This window comes from Pygocentrus nattereri, chromosome 24 (assembly GCF_015220715.1).
Source record: "Pygocentrus nattereri isolate fPygNat1 chromosome 24, fPygNat1.pri, whole genome shotgun sequence".
NCBI classification, from domain to species: Eukaryota; Metazoa; Chordata; class Actinopteri; order Characiformes; family Serrasalmidae; genus Pygocentrus; species Pygocentrus nattereri.
The window spans coordinates 9,671,803-9,696,029 of record NC_051234.1 but is presented as its reverse complement, the minus strand read 5'-3'; the positions used below and the strand labels follow the sequence as shown (position 1 = coordinate 9,696,029).

General features: G+C 38.4%; 1 protein-coding gene across 4 annotated transcripts in view; it reads right to left on the bottom strand.

Annotated features, from left to right (window-relative positions):
* Positions 1 to 24,227, bottom strand: part of kif13a (kinesin family member 13A) — a 108,756-nt gene that overhangs the window by 49,904 nt on the left and 34,625 nt on the right. For all 4 annotated transcript variants that reach the window (XM_037534164.1, XM_037534166.1, XM_037534165.1 and 1 more), the window contains exons 3-6: positions 22,395 to 22,407; positions 11,856 to 11,916; positions 7,276 to 7,368; positions 2,472 to 2,652 (exon numbers count right to left, since the gene is read on the bottom strand). In XM_037534164.1, the coding sequence (XP_037390061.1) occupies positions 2,472 to 2,652; positions 7,276 to 7,368; positions 11,856 to 11,916; positions 22,395 to 22,407 (348 nt within the window). The remainder of the gene's footprint in view (positions 1 to 2,471; positions 2,653 to 7,275; positions 7,369 to 11,855; positions 11,917 to 22,394; positions 22,408 to 24,227) is intronic.

Below are 24,227 nucleotides of genomic sequence, written 5' to 3'. Positions count from 1 at the left end.
ACTATCAGCTCTGAGCTTCATTATATACCGTCTCCCAGCCGGAGAATCAGCCATCACCTTTTTCATTCTAACGTCGGCATCTGTATAAGTGAAGAGAAACTGACTCTAGATCAGTATTATAGGTATAAAAACACTGGTCACCCTGACGTCCGCAGTCCAGCGGCCAAAACACACACACTCTTGTCAGACACAAATGAAATACAGCAGAGAAAAATAAGATAGTAAATTATTTGATATCTACTTTGATGCTGTAACGTCTGGACCAGATAATTAAAATGCCTAGTAGGTAAATAATAGAGCTGTAGTTCACGGGTGAATGACTCCCCACCTCTGACCGCTTACACACACCTACTAAAGGCTACACACGTTTGCTCCTTCAGTTTTACTCTGCACTGTATAGCATCGTGAAAACTGCACTAGCTAACTGAGTCAGCACACATTCGCTTCTAACTGAGCTGGGTTCTAAAATAGACTACATTAAGTGTATGTAATAATATAATAGACTGGATGATGTATATATTGTAATACAATAGGCTTAATGATGTGTATGTAATAATATAACATACTTAATGATGTGTATATAATAATATAATAGACTTAATTATGTATATATAATAATATAATAGGCTTAATGATGTGTATTGGTTATGTGTATATAATAATATAATAGACTTAATTATGTATATATAATAATATAATAGGCTTAATGATGTGTATGTAATAATAAAACGGACTGATTGTGTGTATATAATAATATAACAGGCTTAATGATGTGTACATAATAATATAATAGATTTAATTATGTGTATATAATAAAATAACAGGCTTAATTATGTGTATATAATAATATAATAGACTTGATTATGTGTATGTAATAATATAATAGACTTGATTATGTGTATATAATAATATAATAGGCTTAATGATGTGTATATAATAATATAACATGCTTAATGATGTGTATATAATAATATAATAGACCTGTTTATGTGTATATAATAATATAATAGACTTGATTATGTGTATATAATAATCAAACAGACTGATTGTGCGTATATAATAATATAATAGGCTTAATGATGAGTATAGAATAATAAAACAGACTGATTGTGCGTACATAATAATATAATAGGCTTCATGATGTGTATATAGTAATAAAACGGACTGATTATGTGTATATAATAATATAACAGGCTTAATGATGTGTATATAATAAAAAACAGACTGATTATATGTATGTAATAATATAACAGACTTGATTATGTGTATAAAATAATATAACAGACTTGATTATGTGTATATAATAATATAATAGACTTGATTATGTGTATATAATAATATAATAGGCTTAATGATGTGTATATAATAATATAACAGGCTTAATGATGTGTATATAATAAAAAACAGACTGATTATATGTATGTAATAATATAACAGACTTGATTATGTGTATAAAATAATATAACAGACTTGATTATGTGTATATAATAATATAACAGACTTGATTATGTGTATATAATAATTAGACTATGACAGATTATGAGTATATATTATTAATAAAACTCTATGTCTTTCCCTGTTTTTGTCTTTGTTTTCTTGGTTTTCTGGTTTCCCCAGTGGCATGTGTTTTTGTTTGTCTGCCATGTGCCTTTGTTGTTGTTTCGGTGTGTCTCCTCCCCGGTCCTGCCCCCTTGTCACCTGCTCCACTGCATGTAGTCTGTAGCCCCGCCCTCTTATTAGTCTCAGGTGTTTCTTGTTTCATCTCAGTGTATTTATACCCCTCTGTTTGCTCAGTCCTTTTGTCTTGTATTGTCTATATACCCCGTTGCCTGTTTTCTCTGGTCTTAGGTTTTATTTCTGGTTTAAATCAGTTCTGTTTTCCTTTGTCGTCATCATGGATTTATCTGTTTTGCGAACCTTTGCTACTGAGTTTCTGGACTCTGTTTAGTCTAATTTAAATAAAAGCAACTCACACTTCCATCCAGCCTCTTCATCTCCTACATTAACATATGAAGTAGTCATAAAATTTGAAGATAACAGTGTGTCACAGTTATCTATAAAATTTATATAAATTTATAAAATTTATATTATTTATATTATATAAATTTATAAAATTTAAGTCTAACTGTGTCCTACAGCTAACAACTGTTGCAGCTCAGTTTCAAGTGAGTTGCAGGACGTTTTCATCAGGAAACTCAAGTGAAATTTAGTTTCATGTAGGTTACAAGAAACTAAAGTTGCATGAAAGTTTTACCGTGTAAAGTCAGCCTTTGAGACACGAGTAACATAAGAAATGCTGGAATGTGACTTAACAGAACAGAACACTTCAGCCTGACTGCTGGCAGCGAAGCAGATGAGTTGAGTCAGGTGTTCAGGAAAACACTATAAACAGCGCACTGGGAAGCACTGCAGTGAACCAGTGTAAACGTGTATGAAGTGCTGAGTTTGGTGTTTGGTCTGTATTTGCTCACCCTTTGGGGTCCAGAAGGTCACGCACTTTCTCGTTGTAAATCTCCATGTAGGACACTTCCACCTTAAAGGAGTGCGTTTCATTCTCCTCACGGCCGACCCGCTCAAATAGGGAGCAGCACAGGCGCGGGATTAAACCGGGCTGATCCACACTGCCCATCATCGAGTACGACTTGCCGGAACCTACAGGAAAAACACAAATACAGAGGGTTATTTTTATATAGTGTTTGGGATGTATATGTCCCATATGGATTAATTTATGCATCAGAAAATGTCCTGTCTATACATTCACCGGCCACTTTATTAGGTAAACCTTGCTAGTAAAAGGTTGGACTCCCTTTTGCCTTCAGAACTGGCTTACTTTCAACAAGGTGTTGGAAACGTTCCTCAGAGATTTTGTTTATTTATTTGAGTTCCTGTTGCCTTTCTATCATCTGGAACCAGTCTGTCCATTCTCCTCTGACCTCTCACATCAACAAGGCATTTTCGTCCACACAACTGACCGCTCACTGGATATTTCCTCTGTTTCGGACCGTTCTCTGTAAACCCTAGAGATGGTTGTGCATGAAAATCCCAGTAGATCAGCAGTTTCTGAAATACTCAGACCAGCCCATCTGGAACCAACAACCATGCCACGTTCAATCACCTTTCTTCCCCATTCTGATGCTCGGTCTGCACTTCAGCAAGTTGTCTTGACCACCTCTACGTGCCTAAATGCATTGAGTTGCCCCCTATGGACCCTCACAGAGCAGGTACTGTTTGGATGGTGGAACGTTCGCAGCTCTGCAGTAACACTGATGTGATGGTGGTATGTTAGTGTGTGTTGTGCTGGTCTGAGTGGATCAGACACAGCAGTGCTGTGTCCACTTGCTGTCCACTCTATTACCTTGTTGGTCCACCTTGTACATGTAAAATCAGAGACAGCAGCTCATGTATGTCAGCATAGTGTGTTGGTCATCCTCTAGATCTTCATCCATGGTCACAGGGCGCTTCCCACAGGACGCTGTTGGCTGGATATTTTTGGTTGGTGGACTATTCTCAGTCCAGCAATGACACTGAGCAGCAGCAGATGAGCTGTCGTCTCTGACTTCACATCTACAACATGGACTGACAAGGCAGGAGTGTCTAATAGAGTGGACAGTGAGTGGACACAGTGTTTAAAAACTCCAGCAGCACTGCTTCTTACAGAACTATAAGAAATGTCCTGCTAGTTTTAAGCTTTCCTCTGGCTTTTGTACACAGTCTGAAGGTCAGCTGTGGGTGGCTGTGTGGGAGGAGGTTAGCCATGATTGTTGTTTTATAGGAGGTGTGAGGAGGTGGGTGGTGGTCCAGGACGGAAACAGGATGATAAAGAAGTCTGTCTGGTGTGTGTATGTGTGTCAGGCGGCTGAGCGATTGAGCAGAGCAATGAGAAACACAGGAGCTTCCTGTTCATCTACCTGCCAGGAGAGATTAAGAGAGCAGCAGACGCGACTAAACCTCAGCACTGGTTTAACACAAACTGCCTCAGCTCTCTTCTGCTTAAAGGGACAGTTCAGTAAAAAATTATACACAGTTCCCTCTGACCAAGTGAAGTCGATCAGCCACGACAGTTTAGTGTCTAAAGTTTGCTTTTTCAGTGTTTGTAGCGGATTAAACCTAGACATTTACTAATGGATTAAAACTAGACATTTGCTAGTGGATTAAAACTAGACATTTACTAATGGATTAAAACTAGACATTTACTAATGGATTAAAACTAGACATTTACTAATGGATTAAAACTAGACATTTACTAATGGATTAAAACTAGACATTTGCTAGTGGATTAAAACTAGACATTTACTAATGGATTAAAACTAGACATTTGCTAGTGGATTAAAACTAGACATTTACTAATGGATTAAAACTAGACATTTGCTAGTGGATTAAAACTAGACATTTACTAATGGATTAAAACTAGACATTTGCTAGTGGATTAAAACTAGACATTTGCTAGTGGATTAAAGCTAGATATTTGCTAGTGGATTAAAACTAGACATTTGCTAGTGGATTAAAACTAGACATTTACTAATGGATTAAAACTAGACATTTGCTAGTGGATTAAAACTAGACATTTACTAATGGATTAAAACTAGACACTTGCTAGTGGATTAAAACTAGACATTTACTAATGGATTAAAACTAGACATTTGCTAGTGGATTAAAACTAGACATTTACTAATGGATTAAAACTAGACACTTGCTAGTGGATCAAAACTAGACATTTACTAATGGATTAAAACTAGACCCTTGCTAGTGGAGTAAAACTAGACATTTGCTAGTGGATTAAAACTAGACATTTACTAATGGATTAAAACTAGACACTTGCTAGTGGATTAAAACTAGACATTTACTAATGGATTAAAACTAGACCCTTGCTAGTGGATTAAAACTAGACATTTGCTAGTGGATTAAAACTAGACCCTTGCTAGTGGATTAAAACTAGACATTTGCTAGTGGATTAAAACTAGACATTTACTAATGGATTAAAACTAGACACTTGCTAGTGGATTAAAACTAGACATTTGCTAGTGGATTAAAACTAGACATTTACTAGTGGATTAAAACTAGACATTTGCTAGTGGATTAAAACTAGACATTTACTAGTGGATTAAAACTAGACATTTGCTAGTGGATTAAAACTAGACATTTACTAATGGATTAAAACTAGACATTTACTAATGGATTAAAACTAGACATTTACTAATGGATTAAAACTAGACATTTACTAATGGATTAAAACTAGACATTTGCTAGTGGATTAAAACTAGACATTTACTAATGGATTAAAACTAGACATTTGCTAGTGGATTAAAACTAGACATTTACTAATGGATTAAAACTAGACATTTGCTAGTGGATTAAAACTAGACATTTACTAATGGATTAAAACTAGACATTTACTAATGGATTAAAACTAGACATTTACTAATGGATTAAAACTAGACATTTACTAATGGATTAAAACTAGACATTTGCTAGTGGATTAAAACTAGACATTTACTAATGGATTAAAACTAGACATTTGCTAGTGGATTAAAACTAGACATTTACTAATGGATTAAAACTAGACATTTGCTAGTGGATTAAAACTAGACATTTGCTAGTGGATTAAAGCTAGATATTTGCTAGTGGATTAAAACTAGACATTTGCTAGTGGATTAAAACTAGACATTTACTAATGGATTAAAACTAGACATTTGCTAGTGGATTAAAACTAGACATTTACTAATGGATTAAAACTAGACACTTGCTAGTGGATTAAAACTAGACATTTACTAATGGATTAAAACTAGACATTTGCTAGTGGATTAAAACTAGACATTTACTAATGGATTAAAACTAGACACTTGCTAGTGGATCAAAACTAGACATTTACTAATGGATTAAAACTAGACCCTTGCTAGTGGATTAAAACTAGACATTTGCTAGTGGATTAAAACTAGACATTTACTAATGGATTAAAACTAGACACTTGCTAGTGGATTAAAACTAGACATTTACTAATGGATTAAAACTAGACCCTTGCTAGTGGATTAAAACTAGACATTTGCTAGTGGATTAAAACTAGACCCTTGCTAGTGGATTAAAACTAGACATTTGCTAGTGGATTAAAACTAGACATTTGCTAGTGGATTAAAACTAGACATTTACTAATGGATTAAAACTAGACACTTGCTAGTGGATTAAAACTAGACATTTGCTAGTGGATTAAAACTAGACATTTACTAGTGGATTAAAACTAGACATTTGCTAGTGGATTAAAACTAGACATTTACTAGTGGATTAAAACTAGACATTTGGGAAGAAAAACAACACATTTCTGTTACAAATACTTGACAAATCTACACCTGATCAACCCAAATTGTGTGACCATCCATACACACATACAGTACACACAACAAATGTCTTGTACTGTCACTCATTGTCCAGTCATGTGCTGGAGGTTAGGGAACCAGCCTTGCGACTGGAAGGTCACTGGTTCGATCACCTCAGCCGACAGTACATGACTGAGGTGCCCTGAGCAAGGCGCCCAACCCCCAACTGCTCCCTGGGCGCTGCGGATAGGGCTGCCCACCGCTCCGGGCAAGTGTGCTCCCTGCCCCTAGTGTGTGTCTTCACTATTGTGTATGTGGTGTTTTTAACGGCACAGATGAGTAAGATTGTGAAGGTGAAATTTCCCCATTGTGGGACTAATAAGGGTCATTTAATCTTAATCCCTTTGGGAAAACTTTACTCTGACTCTCTCTGGCACAACGCACTTGCACACCTGCAGTAATCCTGGACTCACTTACTGTCTTTAAATACCCCTTTGACTGGTTCAGTTGTTAAAGCTGAGTAAAAGCTGTGGTTCTTCTTCGTACTGTTTTCCTGTTTTGACTCTCACTTTGTGTCCTGGTTTTGTGAACATGGATCTGATGCTGCCTGATTGTTTTTTGACCCCAGCATGTTATGACTCCTGCCTATTGCACCACCCCAAATAAAGCCACCTTGGCTCAATCAAATCAACCCTCAAGCCTCCTCTGTCACAATAAATACCAAATTATCTAATATGGCCATTTTATGTTATTGTATGTACTCAAGTTGCAATTTAGGAAGGGTTTGCTGCAAAGCGGCCGTTACTTAGCGTTGTTCAGTTATTGTGAACAAAACCCTTGCTATTATCAGAAATGAGCATAATATTTCTGATAAATTACATACTACATGCATTTACATGCAACTAACTGCTGACATTACTAACTGACTGGGTGAAGGATTTAAGGAATACATAATGCACAGCTGTACCTGTTTGTCCATAAGCGAAAATGCAGGCGTTGTATCCTTGAAAAGCATTCTGCAGGATTCCCTCGCCAAGGCACTTGAACACGACCTCCTGACCTGAAAAAACACAATAAACACATAAACAATAAACAAATTAATTTATTTATCGTGAGGTTCTACGGCTTTCTCGGTCACTACAGACTGACAGGATTATACTGATAATGTTTGTTTCCACTGTCTTACTACATTTTTATGACATTTGTGAATATTCACAGCTGAATATTTGGTCATGTTTAAATAAACGTTAACAAACAAACATTAACATTAATTGTGTACCGTGTCACTGGATATCTTGAAAGGGGCTTATATATAAAATTCTTCTTCGTCTTGTTACAGGGTGATTCAAAAAGATTAATCAAAGTGCCTTATTTTTACGATCGTGAGGCGCCTAGGAACCAATCACAATCCAACTGAAACGAAAGGAGATGAGACCCCTTCTCCACTTCAATAAGAGTGAATCCGTCATAACTGTGCAGCGTGATTTTCATGGGCAGCGAACCTCCAAAAGCTCAGCGCGTTCGCCGCTGGTTCCACAACACTGGATGATCTCCCGTGTTTCTCACCACTTGTGAAATTATATAATAAACTGTATGCTCATTTAAACCATTTACAATTTACTGCATTGTTCTGTAATGATTTACAAGTTAAATAAATCATTTTGAAATCGGATCTTTTTAAATCACCCTGTATTATTATTATTATTAATAATAATCATTTTATTATATGAATCCAACTTTAGCCTAGCCACAAAGTTACACGGCTTACCGAACTAATGCTAGCTATGCAAACAAACTTTGTTAGACCTTATATCACCACTCTTCTCTCAGTGTATGAGACACTACAAGTTTTTCAAAATGCCTGTCATGTTCTGTTATATAAGTGTTTTATTCTAAATTGTTTTTTTTATTTTCTCAAGTGGAAACAAACAGGGCATCTTCAGGAAACTAATAAAGAAGATTAAATATTAATAAAGATTTGAATTGAACAGGTTCTAAAAGGTTCTTGATGATTGTATGATGATTTTATTAAGAACTGGATAATTGTGTGAAAAATGCAAAATAAAAACAAACCAAACAAAAAATCAGACAGCGGCCCAACAAAAGTGTTAAAAGAAATCTAGCACTAAATATTAACCCAGCGCTGGGTCAAGGTAGCTGTACCTTAGGGTCACTCTAATGACTCAGCGCTGGATCAAGGTAGCTGTACTTTAGGGTCACTCTAATGACTCAGCGCTGGGTCAAGGTAGCTGTACCTTAGGGTCACTCTAATGACTCAGCGCTGGGTCAAGGTAGCTGTACTTTAGGGTCACTCTAATGACTCAGTGCTGGGTCAAGGTAGCTGTACCTTAGGGTCACTCTAATGACTCAGTGCTGGGTCAAGGTAGCTGTACCTTAGGGTCACTCTAATGATTCAGTGCTGGGTCAAGGTAGCTGTACCTTAGGGTCACTCTAATGATTCAGTGCTGGGTCAAGGTAGCTGTACCTTAGGGTCACTCTAATGACTCAGTGCTGGGTCAAGGTAGCTGTACTTTAGGGTCACTCTAATGACTCAGTGCTGGGTCAAGGTAGCTGTACCTTAGGGTCACTCTAATGACTCAGTGCTGGGTCAAGGTAGCTGTACCTTAGGGTCACTCTAATGACTCAGCGCTGGGTCAAGGTAGCTGTACCTTAGGGTCACTCTAATGACTCAGCGCTGGGTCAAGGTAGCTGTACTTTAGGGTCACTCTAATGACTCAGCGCTGGGTCAAGGTAGCTGTACTTTAGGGACACTAATGACATAACACTGAGTTGTGGATATGAAACAAACTGGGTTGAGACTTTTTTTTACAGCTAGCAACATCGAATTAGAATCCTTTCACACGTTCATCTGCAAATTTTGTTAAAAACAGTGATTCCAAATTTTTGGGCTCTTGTGTAAGTATAAAGGAATAAAGGAAAATATGAAAAGCAGGAAACGAAATTGTAAACGTGAGGACTGTTCTCTATTCTGTAACATGATTCAGACAGCTGCGTGAGGAGCTAAAAACAGACACACCCCGGGCACACACACACAAACACAGACAGACACACACACACACACACACACACACACACACACACTGCTGCTGCTGATTAAGAGAAATTCAAACACACGAGAGGAAAGCCAGTGAAAATGCTCGGTTGCAGAAATTCAGAAATATCTGAGCAGAATTGAGTAACGCACAATTGTGCAACGAGTGATTCTCTGTCCAACAGCTATGAATCCATCTACCACCAAACTGATTCAACCTAAAACAGTGCCAGTACATTAATTAAATCTACAGGGTGAGTCAAAAGTCACAGGGCACCGTTTATTATCGACTTTTATCTCTGGGGTCATTTCAAACAAATTGTGTACGCTGAGAAAATCCCTGACAAACACCACCTTCAGCACCGCATCGTGGAGGCTTGTGACCACATAAAAAGTAAAATAAAATAAAACGGTGTCCTGTGACTTTTGACTCACCCTGTATGATCACAGAGCTGGGCAAAATGGCAAAATTTAATATCATGACAAGGTTTTATGATACATGATTAGACATACTTGATTATGTGCTTTCTGACACTGTAGGATTTACTGTTACTCTATATGGAGTATTTGGACATCTAGTATAGGACACACCTACAGGAGCGTTTATGACTTCCATTCTAAATCCATAGGCATTAATATGGAAGCTTTCCAAGATTTTGGAGAGTGCCTGGGAATTTTCGCCCATCTGTGAGGTCAGGCGAGCGGGCCTTCTGTTAGGCTAAATGGCAAAATGTAATATTATGACACATATTCATGGTACACGATATGTCACAATATCTATTTTTTCTGATATCTCATGAGTTACAGGAGACAAAGGAGAGCCACATTTTAAAAATACTACCAAAAACTATGAATCCATGTATTTGTATTCAACATTTCACAAGCTAAATCTACTAAATCCAATTACATAGGACTAATCAAACACACAGTCAGGATATGGTCAGAAAGGTCTATTGTGACGTCCAAAAGTTTGTGCTAGTGTGGGCTAGAGGGGCATAAAGCCCCCCAGCATTGGCCTGTGGAGCAATGGAACTGTGTTCTCTGGAGTGACGAAATTCCATCCAATACCTTTGGGATGAGATGGAGTGACCAGAACTGACCATCCAACATCAGCTCCTGGCCTTACAAATGCTCAATCAAATCCTCACAGCAATGTTCCAAGATCTGGCATAAAGCCATCACAGAAGAGTAGAGGCTGTTACTGCAGGAGAGGGACAGACTCCTATTTTAATACTCTAGATCCTGAAAGAAACGCTGGATGAGCATGAGGTGTCCACAAACTTTGGACAGGGACCCCTCAGCGCTGTTTGCGACTTGGCCCCTGCCTTCTTGGTGGCTTTTGGGGCTCATTGGGGCCCAGGGAATGGGCACAGTCCACTTTTAAACGATTCATTTATTTATATATTTTGGGGGTCATTATTAAAACACAAACTAATTTAAATATTAAACTGACTGAAATGCCCGATCCCAAACTCAAACCATGTGGAGCTGCTCAGTATCTCTAATAGTCTTGATTATGTGGGTTCTGACATTGTATGACTCACTGTTCTCTATAAACGTGAACTAAATTAGGGATTCGCAAGATCTGCTGCTACTGTTGCGTAATTCAATTTGTCTGCTTCCCCATTACATGCTGGTCACTTCAGCCACTGGCAAAAATATAACATTAAAGACCATCAAGGACACTCAGTGCAACATCTAAAAATACCATCACAATCTATTAACACAGTTATTACTGTATTAGCGCACTGTGTTCATAAAATACTGTTCATTTTACAAAATTCTCAAAATAAAAACAAAAACATTGAGACTAGGGCTGGGCAATATGACGGGACTTCATGGCTACTGTGATAAACTGTCACAATAAAAAGTGGCAATGTCAATAAAGAGTGATAAAAAATAATTAGGCCTGTGTAACTGGATTTAGTGCTGTTTGTGAAACAATGAATAAAAAAAAACAGTAGTGGCATGTTTATTATTATTATTATCATCATCATCATTATTGTTATTATTATTATTACTACTACTACTATGGTATTTTTTAAACGTGGCACTACTATTTTGTCTTTAACCTTTTACATTTCAGGAAAACAAAATATTGCAATACGTACTGTGTACTGTAAAAATGAGTATTGTGATCTAATTTTACTGGTCATATTGCCCATCCCCAGTTGAAATGTACTTTATTACACTAATAATCACCCCTAAATGGTGTAAACATAATACTTCACCCAACTATCACTTTAAGACAGCACTGGTGGGAAGGTATTAATGCTGGAATCCTCTTTACCATCACTGTTTAGCTGTAAAACTGTAAAGCACAATAGATGTGGTCTCTGGAAAACACTCATTTGGGGCTTTGCGTACCACAACATTTACACCGTGTATGAGAAACAATTACCACCTGGGCGCTTCTTCACCTCCCACAGTGGTGAGAAAGCAGCTGGGTGTGTGTGTGTGTGTGCTGGTGTTCAGACATGCTGAAAGTGACTCACCTGCGTATTTTGGGACGTTGGCCTCATCCATAGACCAGAAACAGTGGTCAAAGGCGAACACCTGCAAACAAGAGAAAGGAAGAGAGAAGAATGTGAGCAAAGGCGAGCTCAGGCGTGTCTCAGCTAACGTTGGGCTAACTCATCACTAATGTTGCCTCAACGCTCCACTTGGGTCATGAGACCAGCAAACAATGAGAGATTACCCACATTGTGTGATGCTGCAGGACGCGACATGCACTGAATCCAGACTAAAGTCAGAGCACCAGACGACTTTTCGTGAGGTAGCACAGCAGTAACTGTTACTGATCGCTGTATAATCCTGAGCTAATTACTTCAAATTTGTATTATACACTGGCTGATTAATCACTCCTACTAATCAATGTACAATAGCTAATTTATCAATAGTCACTCTATGCTATCTTACTCATCTCGGTACTGATAAAAACAACTGTACACAAGCTAACATAATATTAATTACATTGTTATAATAATAATAATCACTGTCCACGGCCAACTCATTAATCCTCAGATAAAGACTCAGGGCCTGCTAGCAACTGAATCAGAGCAGAGACCCATTAGCAATTAGCACCAATAATACAGTTTCCATAATGTAACTTTAACACTATAATAACACTTTCATTATTGGTAATTAGGATTTTAGTATTAGGGATCCTTCACAGAGAATTTTAACTGTGATTAACTGAATAATAACACTATGATTCAGCTCAAAAGTCGGCGGTACAGAAGAGCCAGTGTGGCGCTGCTTTAGGCCTGTAAAGCACTGACCGTCTGTGATGAAGCTCAGGCCGGCGCCGTTAATTGAATACATAAATCTGAGAAAGGCCATATAAAATTCCAGCTTTTGGCAATGTCCGTTTCCCGGGTAACAGGCTGGACCGAGGCCTAGCCGAGGAGGCAGCTGTGTACGTGAGGAGGTCAGTCGACTGCATTTCGTAAAAAAAATAAAAAAGGTACAATCCAACTGTTTTCATATTCTTACGCTTTGCTGAATTATTTCTGATTCGTATCTCCATAAAACAAGAGGAGACACTGTGAGGAAAGTGCAGATTCTAACCTTTCGGTCCAACTCAGAAGAAGAATGTCTCAAAAGATACGTTTTTTGATACTTGGTTACCTTTTAAAACATACTTTGAGGGTTTCCAAACATCTGATTGAAGAGACCCTTGACCTGTTTCTTTATAATACATCATATGATTTCTATGCGATGCTTAACACTACCTACTACCTAGGCACCCTTAGGGGTGATTATTAATATATATATATATATATATATATATATATAACCAAAACAATTGGCTGAAAATGACTTTTAAAAACATCTGGTTCCACTGACTTACAGTGAAAGTAAAGTATGTTTTTTCCTTTTCCTGTAAAGTCATTAGTTTGGAGAAACAGGGTTTTGGTCCGACAACAGCAATATATCTGTATATGTACAAGAAATGTTTCTTTTATTTATTTATGTATTTATTTTATTCATTTATTTATTTTAGTATTTTATTTTTTAGCTAGTTTGCATGTTCTGCCAATTTTATTTCCTATACATCTAAGTGTTTTGTCTATTTGCTATTTGTATTTGTACTTTGTTTATTATCACCGTTTTATTATATTGCTTTGAGAGGATTAGAGACAGCAGGTCTTTAGAGAAAAGGGTGGAGGAAACCAAACTAAGGAGTTGTCTACTATAAGTTCTTACTATATTGTGTTGCCATTGTTGAACATTACAAAAATAAAAAAACAATGTTCCAAAAAAAGGACGAAAAATTTCTTTCTTAGGATTGTCTCAAAGAAACACGGCAGATCTCAGTATGGTATCAGGGAAGGATCGCTGACTTCTGAATTATTTTTCCTGAATGTCCCTCAGGAGAAAAGAGAAGATTAATATCAGCGTTTTATTGTGAGAGGTTCTGGTGATGAAGGAGGAAAGGCTAATGGCTTTGTTATTAAGCAGAGAGTCCGGTGGTTCCTTCGGCACTCTCAGTAACAACTCAGACTGTGAGTGACCACACAGCACCAGACGAGTGACACTGAAAGAAGCAGCTCAGCCATTCAGGTTAGCAGCTCCTTTAGCGTGTTCCTAACACCAAAAACTGCTGTTACAGATTCGGCCATGAGCATTTTTACCGCTGCTGGTCATCCCGTCAGTCATATATATCGGTATCCCTTTCACTGATACTGATACTGCGTTTAAGTGCCAGTATCAGCACTGATACATGGATACAGTATCGGCATAACACTACTTATTTCCAGTGGTGGACAGTAACTAAGTTAATGTAATTAGTTACTGTAGTTAAGTCGTTTTTTCGTGTATCTGTACTGAAGTTTTTCTGTTCTGGGCGACTTTTTCCTTTCACTCCACTACATTTCAGCGTCTAATATCCGACTTTTTCCTCCACTACATTTTGAGAAATCTGTCATTCCTTTTGGTTTCTGTTTGTATAAAAACGTAACATGTCAAAACGAAAGAAGCGCAAAGCCAGAGCACCAATCAGGGCACAGCGGTCACTTTGTTTTGAGCTGGTTTTGACCTGTTGGTCACACGGACTCAGTGCAGCACACGGTTCAACGTCAGTGCAGCAGCATAAAATTTTGGCAGAGTCTGTTCAACATAAATGATGAACTAACCTAACTTTGTGTAAATAGAGCACGATATAGAAATATGTCCACATATGCAGTCGTGACTGACGCGGCTTTTTTCTGAATTTCTACAAACACCATTTCATTTTATAGTAAATTAGTTTGGGCTGGTTTATGTTTATGAACAGAGGCCTACAGATGAACATAGTAAAGGAGGAGACGCTGGAGGATCTTCACCTGAAATGAGTTAATAAAGCAGAGTCTAGTTGCAAAAATACTAACAGGACATTAGAGCCATAATTACTCTTTTAGTATTTTGCTTTCAATACTTAAGTACATTGAAGGCAAATACTTTAGTACTTTTACTCAAGTGGGGGTCTAAAAGGAGGAACTTCTACTTTTACTGGAGTAATATTTTACCTTGAGTATCTTTAACTCAAGTACATGGTTTGTGTACTTGTGCACCGTTGCTTAATTCTGTGATTTTTCTTTACTTTGATCGAAATACTGTCCCACTTATGAATTAATTCCTTTGCATCTGATTAATTTCACCCTAGTCTGAGTTGAACAATGTTTCCATAAGAAAACTATGTCGCTCTATTCTGTATCACAGAACTCTGTCTGTGAATTGATGCTTCATTTCTGAGAACGTTTATCTCCTTCATCACCAGAAATGATCACAATGAAATGCTGAAGTTAACCTTCTCTTTTCTCCTAAAGAGGATTCAGGAGAAAGAATTCGGAAGGCAGTGATCTACCATATTTAGATCTGCTTTATTTCTTTGAGACAACCTTAAGAAATCATTTTTTACCTTGCAGAATCACAACAGCTTCAGACTTTTGATCACACACAGCACATCATCACAGTGTGTAAGCAACAGTGCAGGTCTTGCTGTATGTATCAAAGCACTAACTGTGTCCCTCTCTCTTATGGCGGTCAGTCTGTGTCCATGGAGAGTTTACTCAGGAGGAAAATGAGTAAAAGGCTGTGTTAACCCTCCACATTCCAGCCGACTGTGCGTCTGTTTAATCAGATCTCGTTCACAGCTGACGGGAGACGTTTCCGCTGGGCAGCGCTGAACTTTTCACTCCAGTGGGCCTTCAGCCTCGACTGGCATCAGGGACCCACAACACTACTAGAGATGTTAAAAGGAAGTTACACCAATTTTGCAAAATTGCTGCATAATGAAGTGGTTAAGATGTAAACAGGGTCTTTCAGAGCGGTTTGGTGTGAAACGCTCTGTTCTAGAGAAACTTACCGAGTCAGAACTGTTCACAGTGGTGGTGATAGGAACCAGACGTCCACCTCTAAAAGCTCCCCCACAGGAAGTTAATACATGAAATGGTGCCTGATGTCTAAGGACAGCGTTACACTTCATGTCTTTTGTCCTGATTTTAACCCGGATTCTCAGTCTGGTCAGCTCTAGTGTGCAGATTTTGGGTCAGTTGTAGTCGACAGTTGGGGAAGTAAACTGAGTAATGTGTGAAGGACACAGAGTAGTGGGAGAATTTTTTCGATACTCATCAGCGACTCAACCTGAACAGACTCCACCAACAGCCAAAGAAAACTGGGTGCAAGAAAGAAGACACAGTAAATAATAACAAAAAATAAAGACTCATTTGTGTAGACAACTATTTATCCAACAGAGCGTAAGGCCGAAAGAATTTGCTAGCCTGCCTTTGCATGCATATGAACTTGAGTGACATCCCATTCTTAATCCATACGGTTTAATATGATGTCGGCCCACCCTTTGCAGCTATAACAGCTTCAGCTCTTCTAGGAAGGCTTTCAACAAGGGTTAGGAGTGTTTTTTTCCAGAAGCGCATTTGTGACGTGAGACCTCTGCACACTATGCATCTCAGCATCCGCTGAGCCCACGCGGTCATATTACATGGCCTACCACTTTGTGGCTGAGATGCTGTCGTTCCCAATCACTTCCGCTTTGTTATAATACCACTGACAGTTGACTGTGGAATATTTAGTAGTGAGGAAATTTCACGACTGGACTTGTTGCACAGGTGGCGTCCTATCACGGTACCATGCTGGAATTCACTGAGCTCCTGAGAGAGACCCATTTTTTCACTAATGTTTGTAGAAGCAGTCTGCAGGCCTAGGTGCTTGGTTTTATATAGCTGTGGCCATGGAAGAGATTGGAACACCATTGAATTCAATTATTTGGATGGTTGAGTGAATACTTTTGGCAATATATAGTGTATATACATCTAAAACTTAAAACTACCACACTAATCACATCTTTACATCCATGATCCTTACTTAAACATGTTTACCTGCTGCTTCTTTACTGTGTCAATGCAACCGGCAGAGAAAACAGCAGCAGCAGCAACAGCTGCTCCACATTTGTTCATTTGCGCCACCTAGTTCATGTGAGTTTACTCAAGTTTGGCAAGTTCAGATCAGCAACAGCCTAAACACTGAGTAGACTGTGATCCCCAATTTTTGTGATTGCTCAGTCTTTTTTTAATCTGTTAGGACTTTAAAAGCCGTGTATCTTATTGAGAATATTCTGGTCTGAAACAGAATTTAAAAATATGCTTCAAACCAAAACATTCTCAAAATATTTTTCAAAGACATTCATCGTGGACAGGTACATGTTGGGTGAAAAAATACCCAAAGAAAACTTATTTTTTCCGATTTTCCACTATCTTCCCAACATCAACATTCCACATAAAACTCATGAGAAGACTTGTGTAGGTTCACTGGTGGTTCTGGATAGTAAATAAAACGTCTGTATTTGTGTTGAAGTCATGGCGACCCCTGGTTCCTATCACCACCACTGTATTGACACCTGAACCATTTCACACCAGACCGCTCTGAATCGCTCTGTCTACATCTCACACATTGAATAATGCAGGCATTTTGAAAAAAACGTTTAAAAGTGAATTCCCTTTTAAAATGACCACACTGCCAAGGATGCACTGTTAAAGCTGAGGTAATAATGCTAGATGAGGGCAGCCTGGAGCTTCACGGTAGCACACAGTAAGCTCCAGTTTCCATATGCTGATCCATTTCCCTGACCAACGTGGAAATGCATGCAAACTACATTGGGGGGTAAATGGGTTTTTACCCAATTAAAGGTGACATATATGAATTAGACTGCAGACAATACGTTAGGTTAGTCTTACAGTTCAGTACACAAATACAGTAAATGAAGCAGTATTAAAGGGCCCATATCAGGAGAACTGGATACTTTTTTACAAGAAGTTTAAAGTAATATGTAAGCACTGTTAAAGTTCCACAGCATATCATTCACTGCCCAGTCCACACAGTCTATATTGCTGCTGTCGGAACAAAACCTCGTATCTCCAAAATGGTAACTTTACAGGAGAAGCAAAAAACCTAATTTACTTTTAATTTACTCAATTTGGGTCGTTTCTTTTGGTCTGCTCATCATAAAATTTACACACAATGTAAAGGGCAACAGGCATTTTCACATTGTCAAAACCTGGAAAACAACAAAAATGCAGTTACAAGGTTTTGTTCTGACAACAGTGATATATGGAAACTAAAGAGCTAGATACACTGTTTCTCTGATGTCACAAGAACCAACTCATTTACATATATACATCTATTCAACTGAATAACACACTCCCTCTAGTGTTCTATTGCTTAATTATACAATATTTAGTTCCGGCCACACGAGCTTAATTGGTTGAGAAGTGTTACCATAACATCACAGTGTTTTTCACAAACACTGTATCACTCCGCTGAGAAGCTGTTGCTAAGCAACGACTCTGACAGCTGTAGGAGACGTTCAAGTCATTTGAACGTTTTTACTTCTTTCTTTGCCACGAACAGAAAATGGACACTTTTAAGATCACATTTCACCGACAGCCAACTTGGTCAAACTCTGTCAGTTGGTCTGTATGGAGCTGGAGAACGAACTGCCGGCTGTGTAGCGAGTGGGCGGAGCTCGTTACTCTGACGTAGCAACAAGCTGCTTGTTAAGGAACTGTAATTTGGTGGAAGGAACTGCGAACATGAAAACATATTAAACACCACATTCCCCGCCCTGTTTATTAATTTATTACTTTATTTATTTAACTGTTGTATTAAAGCAATACGACACCTGAGGTCGTGCGTTATCGCCAATAACATCACGGCTGTGATGATCTACGGCGACCAAATCACAGCTGTGATGTTATTTCGAGATAAAGCACTCCCTCTCGTCTTCTACTGCTTAATTATACCGAGAACTACAACTATGACTTCACAAATCAGCCCATATCAGACTCTCAGCTATTATTACTCACATTCACAAACGTCATATTCTGCTTCAACACAGCTGATTCAAGCCTACGGAATCACATGTTTGTGTTTTTTTTGTATATTCATTAACCTTAGGATCAAATATGCAGGACTGTGCACCTGTTTAATTCTAAGGAATAAAGAACGGTTGGAAAGCTCATATAAAACTGAACAATAATTTTTTTTTTGGACCTCACAGATGTTTGGAGTGGAGCTAAACTACAAGAAGAATGTTTGATGTCGACACTTTTATGTATGTAAATAGAGATTCGGTCCCCTCTGTCGGAAATGATTCTCCACTGCACTGAGTAATGCTTCCTCTGTGCATTCTGTTCTTCCTTCAGAGATTTAAAAGAAAAAAGTGTATTTTAGGAGTGATAGTTTCTCCTCCTGCTTCCTGGCATGTGTGAGAAAGTGTCGGCACTCAGGGATCTCGTGAAACACACACAAAGCCCACAATGTGTGAGGGGATGAGCACAGACAGTGGGCCAGTGTGTGTCTGTTCAAAGCTGCATTGTTGAAATGCACCCCCAAACTCACTCACTCACACACACACACACACACACACACGCACACACACACACACACACAACTCAGCACTGGCAGACAGGATGATCACAGCACTGCTCTGAGAGCAGTAATGAGCAATAACGCAGAGATGCATCGTTTTGTGAGACGACGTAAATAATTAGTACAGATTTATGCTGCACTCAGTGCTGTGCGAAAGTCTGAGACCACCCTCGGTTTACATGAGTTCATCCATTAGCACAGAAAATTACCCAGATGCCTGAGCAGCTAAGTCTAATCTCAGCTTTGTGAGTGTTCAGTGCCTCACTCTTTCCCTTTATTCAAGCTTCCATTCTTTTCAGGAGCCTCACTTTTGGTTCCTCAAAGAATCTGCAGACACACCTCCAAAGTTCAGTCTTAGAAGCTGGTTTAACGTTCAACACATTCAGTGATGTTGAGGTCTGGACTCTGGGGTGGTCAGTCCATTGTTCAGCTTTTTCATTTGATGTGTCCGTCTCCTTTTCTCAGTGAGGTTCTTCTTGACAGCTACACAACCTTTCATACCCATAGCACAGAGTCATCTTCTCACAGTGGAAGGACGGACAGAAACACCTGTGGATGTTTTCAGATCTGAGGCAGCTTGATTTTCTCCTCTCTCTCAAAGATCATCTGATAGAGGCAGTTTTGGCGTCTACCAGGTCTTCCAGGTGGTTGTAAGGAGCCCCATTTTCTCTAAAGCTTCTAATCAGTTTTTGAACTTCAGTTTTTGAAACTCCAGTGTAGCCACTGACTTATGCACAGCACTGCATGTTTATATAGAATATGTCTGCATTTGCCAGCATCAACATACTGTATCATTAAAAGCTGCACCAGCCGCATTATCATGATTATGAAATTAGACATTCTGTCAATTACATCATATGCAAAGTTTTGTGTGCCCCAGCCAAATGACATGTTTTGTTCATTTTCTAGGTGAAAATAAGTTCCACATCCTCCACAGCGAACACACTTCTGCACATTTTAATGCACACACACTGATTATTCACTTAAAACATAAAAAATGAAACATAACATGTAAACCGAACCAAAACCATGAAACCAAATGAACAGAAATTGAGCACAAAAATTTGCAGAAGCATGTCATATTGAAGTGTGTCTCTTTAGAGGACGTGTTTATTTACACTAAGAAAATGTCATTTGACCAGGGCGTTCAAACATTTGCATATTACATCACTTTTTTTCAGGGTTCTGAAGTTCAAACAATAACAATGGACTGAACGATGCAAAGCCTTTCAAAAAAGAAAAAAAAAAACAAAACGGAAGATGTAGTTACTATCTAAATTAACCAAATACTTGTTTTTTTTATTATATAACAGTATTAACGTGGAAACTTTTACTTTACATAGGGCTTCCACTTCAATATTAATGCTAAACCCTACGGGATTTGCAATGTTAAACTAGCACCAAAACAAGTGTGACCATTCACTTCTTCCACTCTGGGTTTTAGAACTCAAATGCATGTAAACGTAGCTACTAGATGCTTGTTTTCAAATGTTTACCTTCAGTAAATATTAAAATATTACTAGAGGAGCCTGTCAACCTGTCAACTTAGTCAGTCTATTATTAAGTTATGCAGCATTTTTACACAGCATACATTTTGTACAGTTCTGGGCCATTTACCTTATATTCATGCAATTTGTTATGGTAGACATACATGTATTAGGTTACACATGCACACCTGCACTGGCACCCCTCTTGTCACTGGGGTGAGACCCTCAAGGGCACATCTCAGAACCTTTGGTCAGGGAACATAACTGTACCATAATCCACTGAAATGATATTTTCTAAGGTGTACTGACTCCGCACACCCTGTCTCATCTCCAGGACTTTTATTTTAATTACTCTGTTTTAAAACATTTGGTTATGAAAAGGAACCAATACAAACTTTTCACCTGGAAAAACTTATTTAAGGTTCACAATCGGACCTTAAAACCACTGCTGTACTTTTGAGGGAACATTTACACTGTTCGTACCTCGATGAATGATAAATGTATCAGCACAGAACCGTTATTTCTAACATCTTTACGTTTATTTTCACTACTCGAGTCTGTAAATGACCAAGCATTGTTCACTACTGCTTTACTGTTTCTCCTACTTTTAAAACTGAGTTAGTGCTGGGCAATATGACCTCAAATCAATACCACGATTAATTGAATATTTTACCTCGATTAATGAATGACTATTTTGTTTTTTTGCCCTCATAGTTCACTGACAAGGTTTGTACTGTAAATATGTTCTGCATAACTTAATGTAAATTGTCTGAACAGCCAGGCTGGAATTTACGCGGCTTTTACGTCAATCGAACTGGACATTCGTCATAATTACAAAAATTAGAAGAGACTCATCCAAAACACCTCCGTGTTTGAAGAGATTTTGAAAGAAATGTCCGAATGCGGCTGTAAGAGAACGAGGCTGCAGCGTCACAGAACCGTTAAAAGACTGAAAGCAAACTTTAAACAATCCGAGGACACAAACCAAAGAAGTGAACGCGCCCTTTTTACAGCTTGAACACATTCTGGGTGATGAGCCCAGCTGTTAGTCAGTGAAGCTTCATAACGGCTCCTGTGATGCTGGTGAAGATGAAGCTGATCCTCCGGGAGCGACTGGCGTTCGTTGGCAGTCGTGATTGTTTACCTCTGAATGAGCCGCATGAAGCAGCGTGAAGCTCTGTTCTTTTGTGCATGCGGGTCAGTTTAGGAGCTGATCTGTTCAGACTGATGTTGCATACAGATCACATTTAAAAGATATTGTGAACAGCCAAACGGGAAAAAATCGGATTTGGTGAGAAAATCAGATTTAGGCCACTTTTACCTGCTGTGTGAATGAAGCTTTAGCTTCCGTGTGGCAGATTGGACGTGGTGGAGTCACGTGACGACACACGCGGTAGTAAGTTTTTAAGGGGACGGCACATGAACACACAGAGTCGGGAAATGATTAGCAGAATTTTAAAAAATCCAAATAAATGACATGGGCAAGATTACGTCGGTTAGAAGTTTTAAATTTTGGTGTCGATTACTTTTCGATTGAATTGCCCAGCCCTACTCTGAGTATTTAACTGACAATAATCTCTTCATTAATCAATCACTAATAACTCTGTGAGGGGTTCCTACCTTTGGCTGTTTCCTGATGAAAGAAGAAGAAAGGTCCAGAGCAGTGGAAAGGTCACCCGAGGTCATCCCAACAACAGGAGCGCATGGAGAGAGGAAAAAACACAAGTTAACAAAATGAATTAACTTTCAAATGAGTTAACCATGAAAGGAGCCAGTAAAAGTCAGCAAAGCTTTGATTTGTTCCCTTTCACTCATTCAGCCCTACACTGAGTCACCACCAGCTTCAGGCCTGAAAGAATAAATATCAGCCCTGCTTTCTTCTCACTCATCCAAACAAGACGTTCAAATCATTCCTCAAATCAGTCTATCAACCTCGCGCAGCACTCGGGTGACTCATTTCTGAAATACGATGGATTTTCCCTCAACAGGCACAGCGAACACAACAAAGACACCACGTACAGTGGTTTTATACCATTTAACACCAGCTGATACATTTCGCAATGAACAGATCAACAGAAACAGCTTAAAATGACTTGAATAAATAGAATTACATTAAAGGGCCCATATCCTACATTTTTCTTGTAGTTTACACTTTTCTCCTAAGGTCTATTTGTTATGTTTTTGTGGTTTCATTAGATTAAGAGACCCTTATTAATCCCACAACAGGGAAATTTCACCTCCACATTTAACCCATCCATGAAGTGAAACACCACATACACACTGGTGAAGAGCAGTGGGCAGCCTTATCTGCAGCACCTGGGGAGCAGTTGGGGATTAGCTGTCTTGCTCAAGGACACCTCAGTCATGTACTGTCAGCTCTGGGGACTGAACCGGCGACCTTCCGGTCACAAGGCCGGTTCAACAACCTCCAGACCATGGCTGCCCCCTACTTATGTACGAAATACAATCATAATTCATGATTACATGATCTTTCTCTGCATCCCTTATGGTAAACAAACTGTGAAGCAGCAGAGGAGCTGTCGTCTCTGACTTTACCTCCACAAGGTGGACTGACAAGGTAGGACTACCTAATAGGGTGGACAGTGAGTGGACACACTGTTTAAAAATTCCAGCAGCACTGCTGTGTCTGATCCACTCATACCAGCACAACACACACTAACACACTACCACCACGTCAGTGTTACTGCAGTGCTGAGAATGACCCACCATCCAAATAGTACCTGCTCTGTGAGGGTCCATGGGGGTCCTGACCACTGAAGAACAGGGTAAAAGGGGCTAACAAAAGTATCAGAGAAACAGATGGACTGCAGTCTGTAACTGTAGAACTACAAAGTGCAGCTATACAGTAAGTGGAGCTGATAAAATGGACAATGAGTGTAGAAACAAGGAGGTGCTCATAATGTTATGCCTGATCGATGTATATCACTGTTGTTGGAAAAAAACCTTGTATCTCCATTTTCGTCATTTTTTAGTTTTTGATATAATTTGATATAATAACCTGTTGAATAACCTGTTGTCCTTTACATTGTGTGTAAATTTCACAATGAATTGAATAAAAGAAATGGCCCAAAATAGGAAAAAACATCTGGTTCCACTGACATACATTAAAAGTAAAGTAGATTTCATTCATATATATATATATATATATATATATATATATATATATATATATATATATATATATATATATATATATATATATATAAATATATATATATACACACACATATAGACACAAACACACAAAAATATAATATTCAATTACAAACCTCTGCTGCTAAAAACATATGGGCCGTTTAACAGTCAGGGACGTTTTTTCATTTTCCTATGAAGTGACTATTTCACAGCTGCAAGGTTTTAATTCACTTATTAATCAAACATTTATTTCCTTTTCATTACTTTCATTCTTTTCTTTCACTGGTGCAGTTTTCT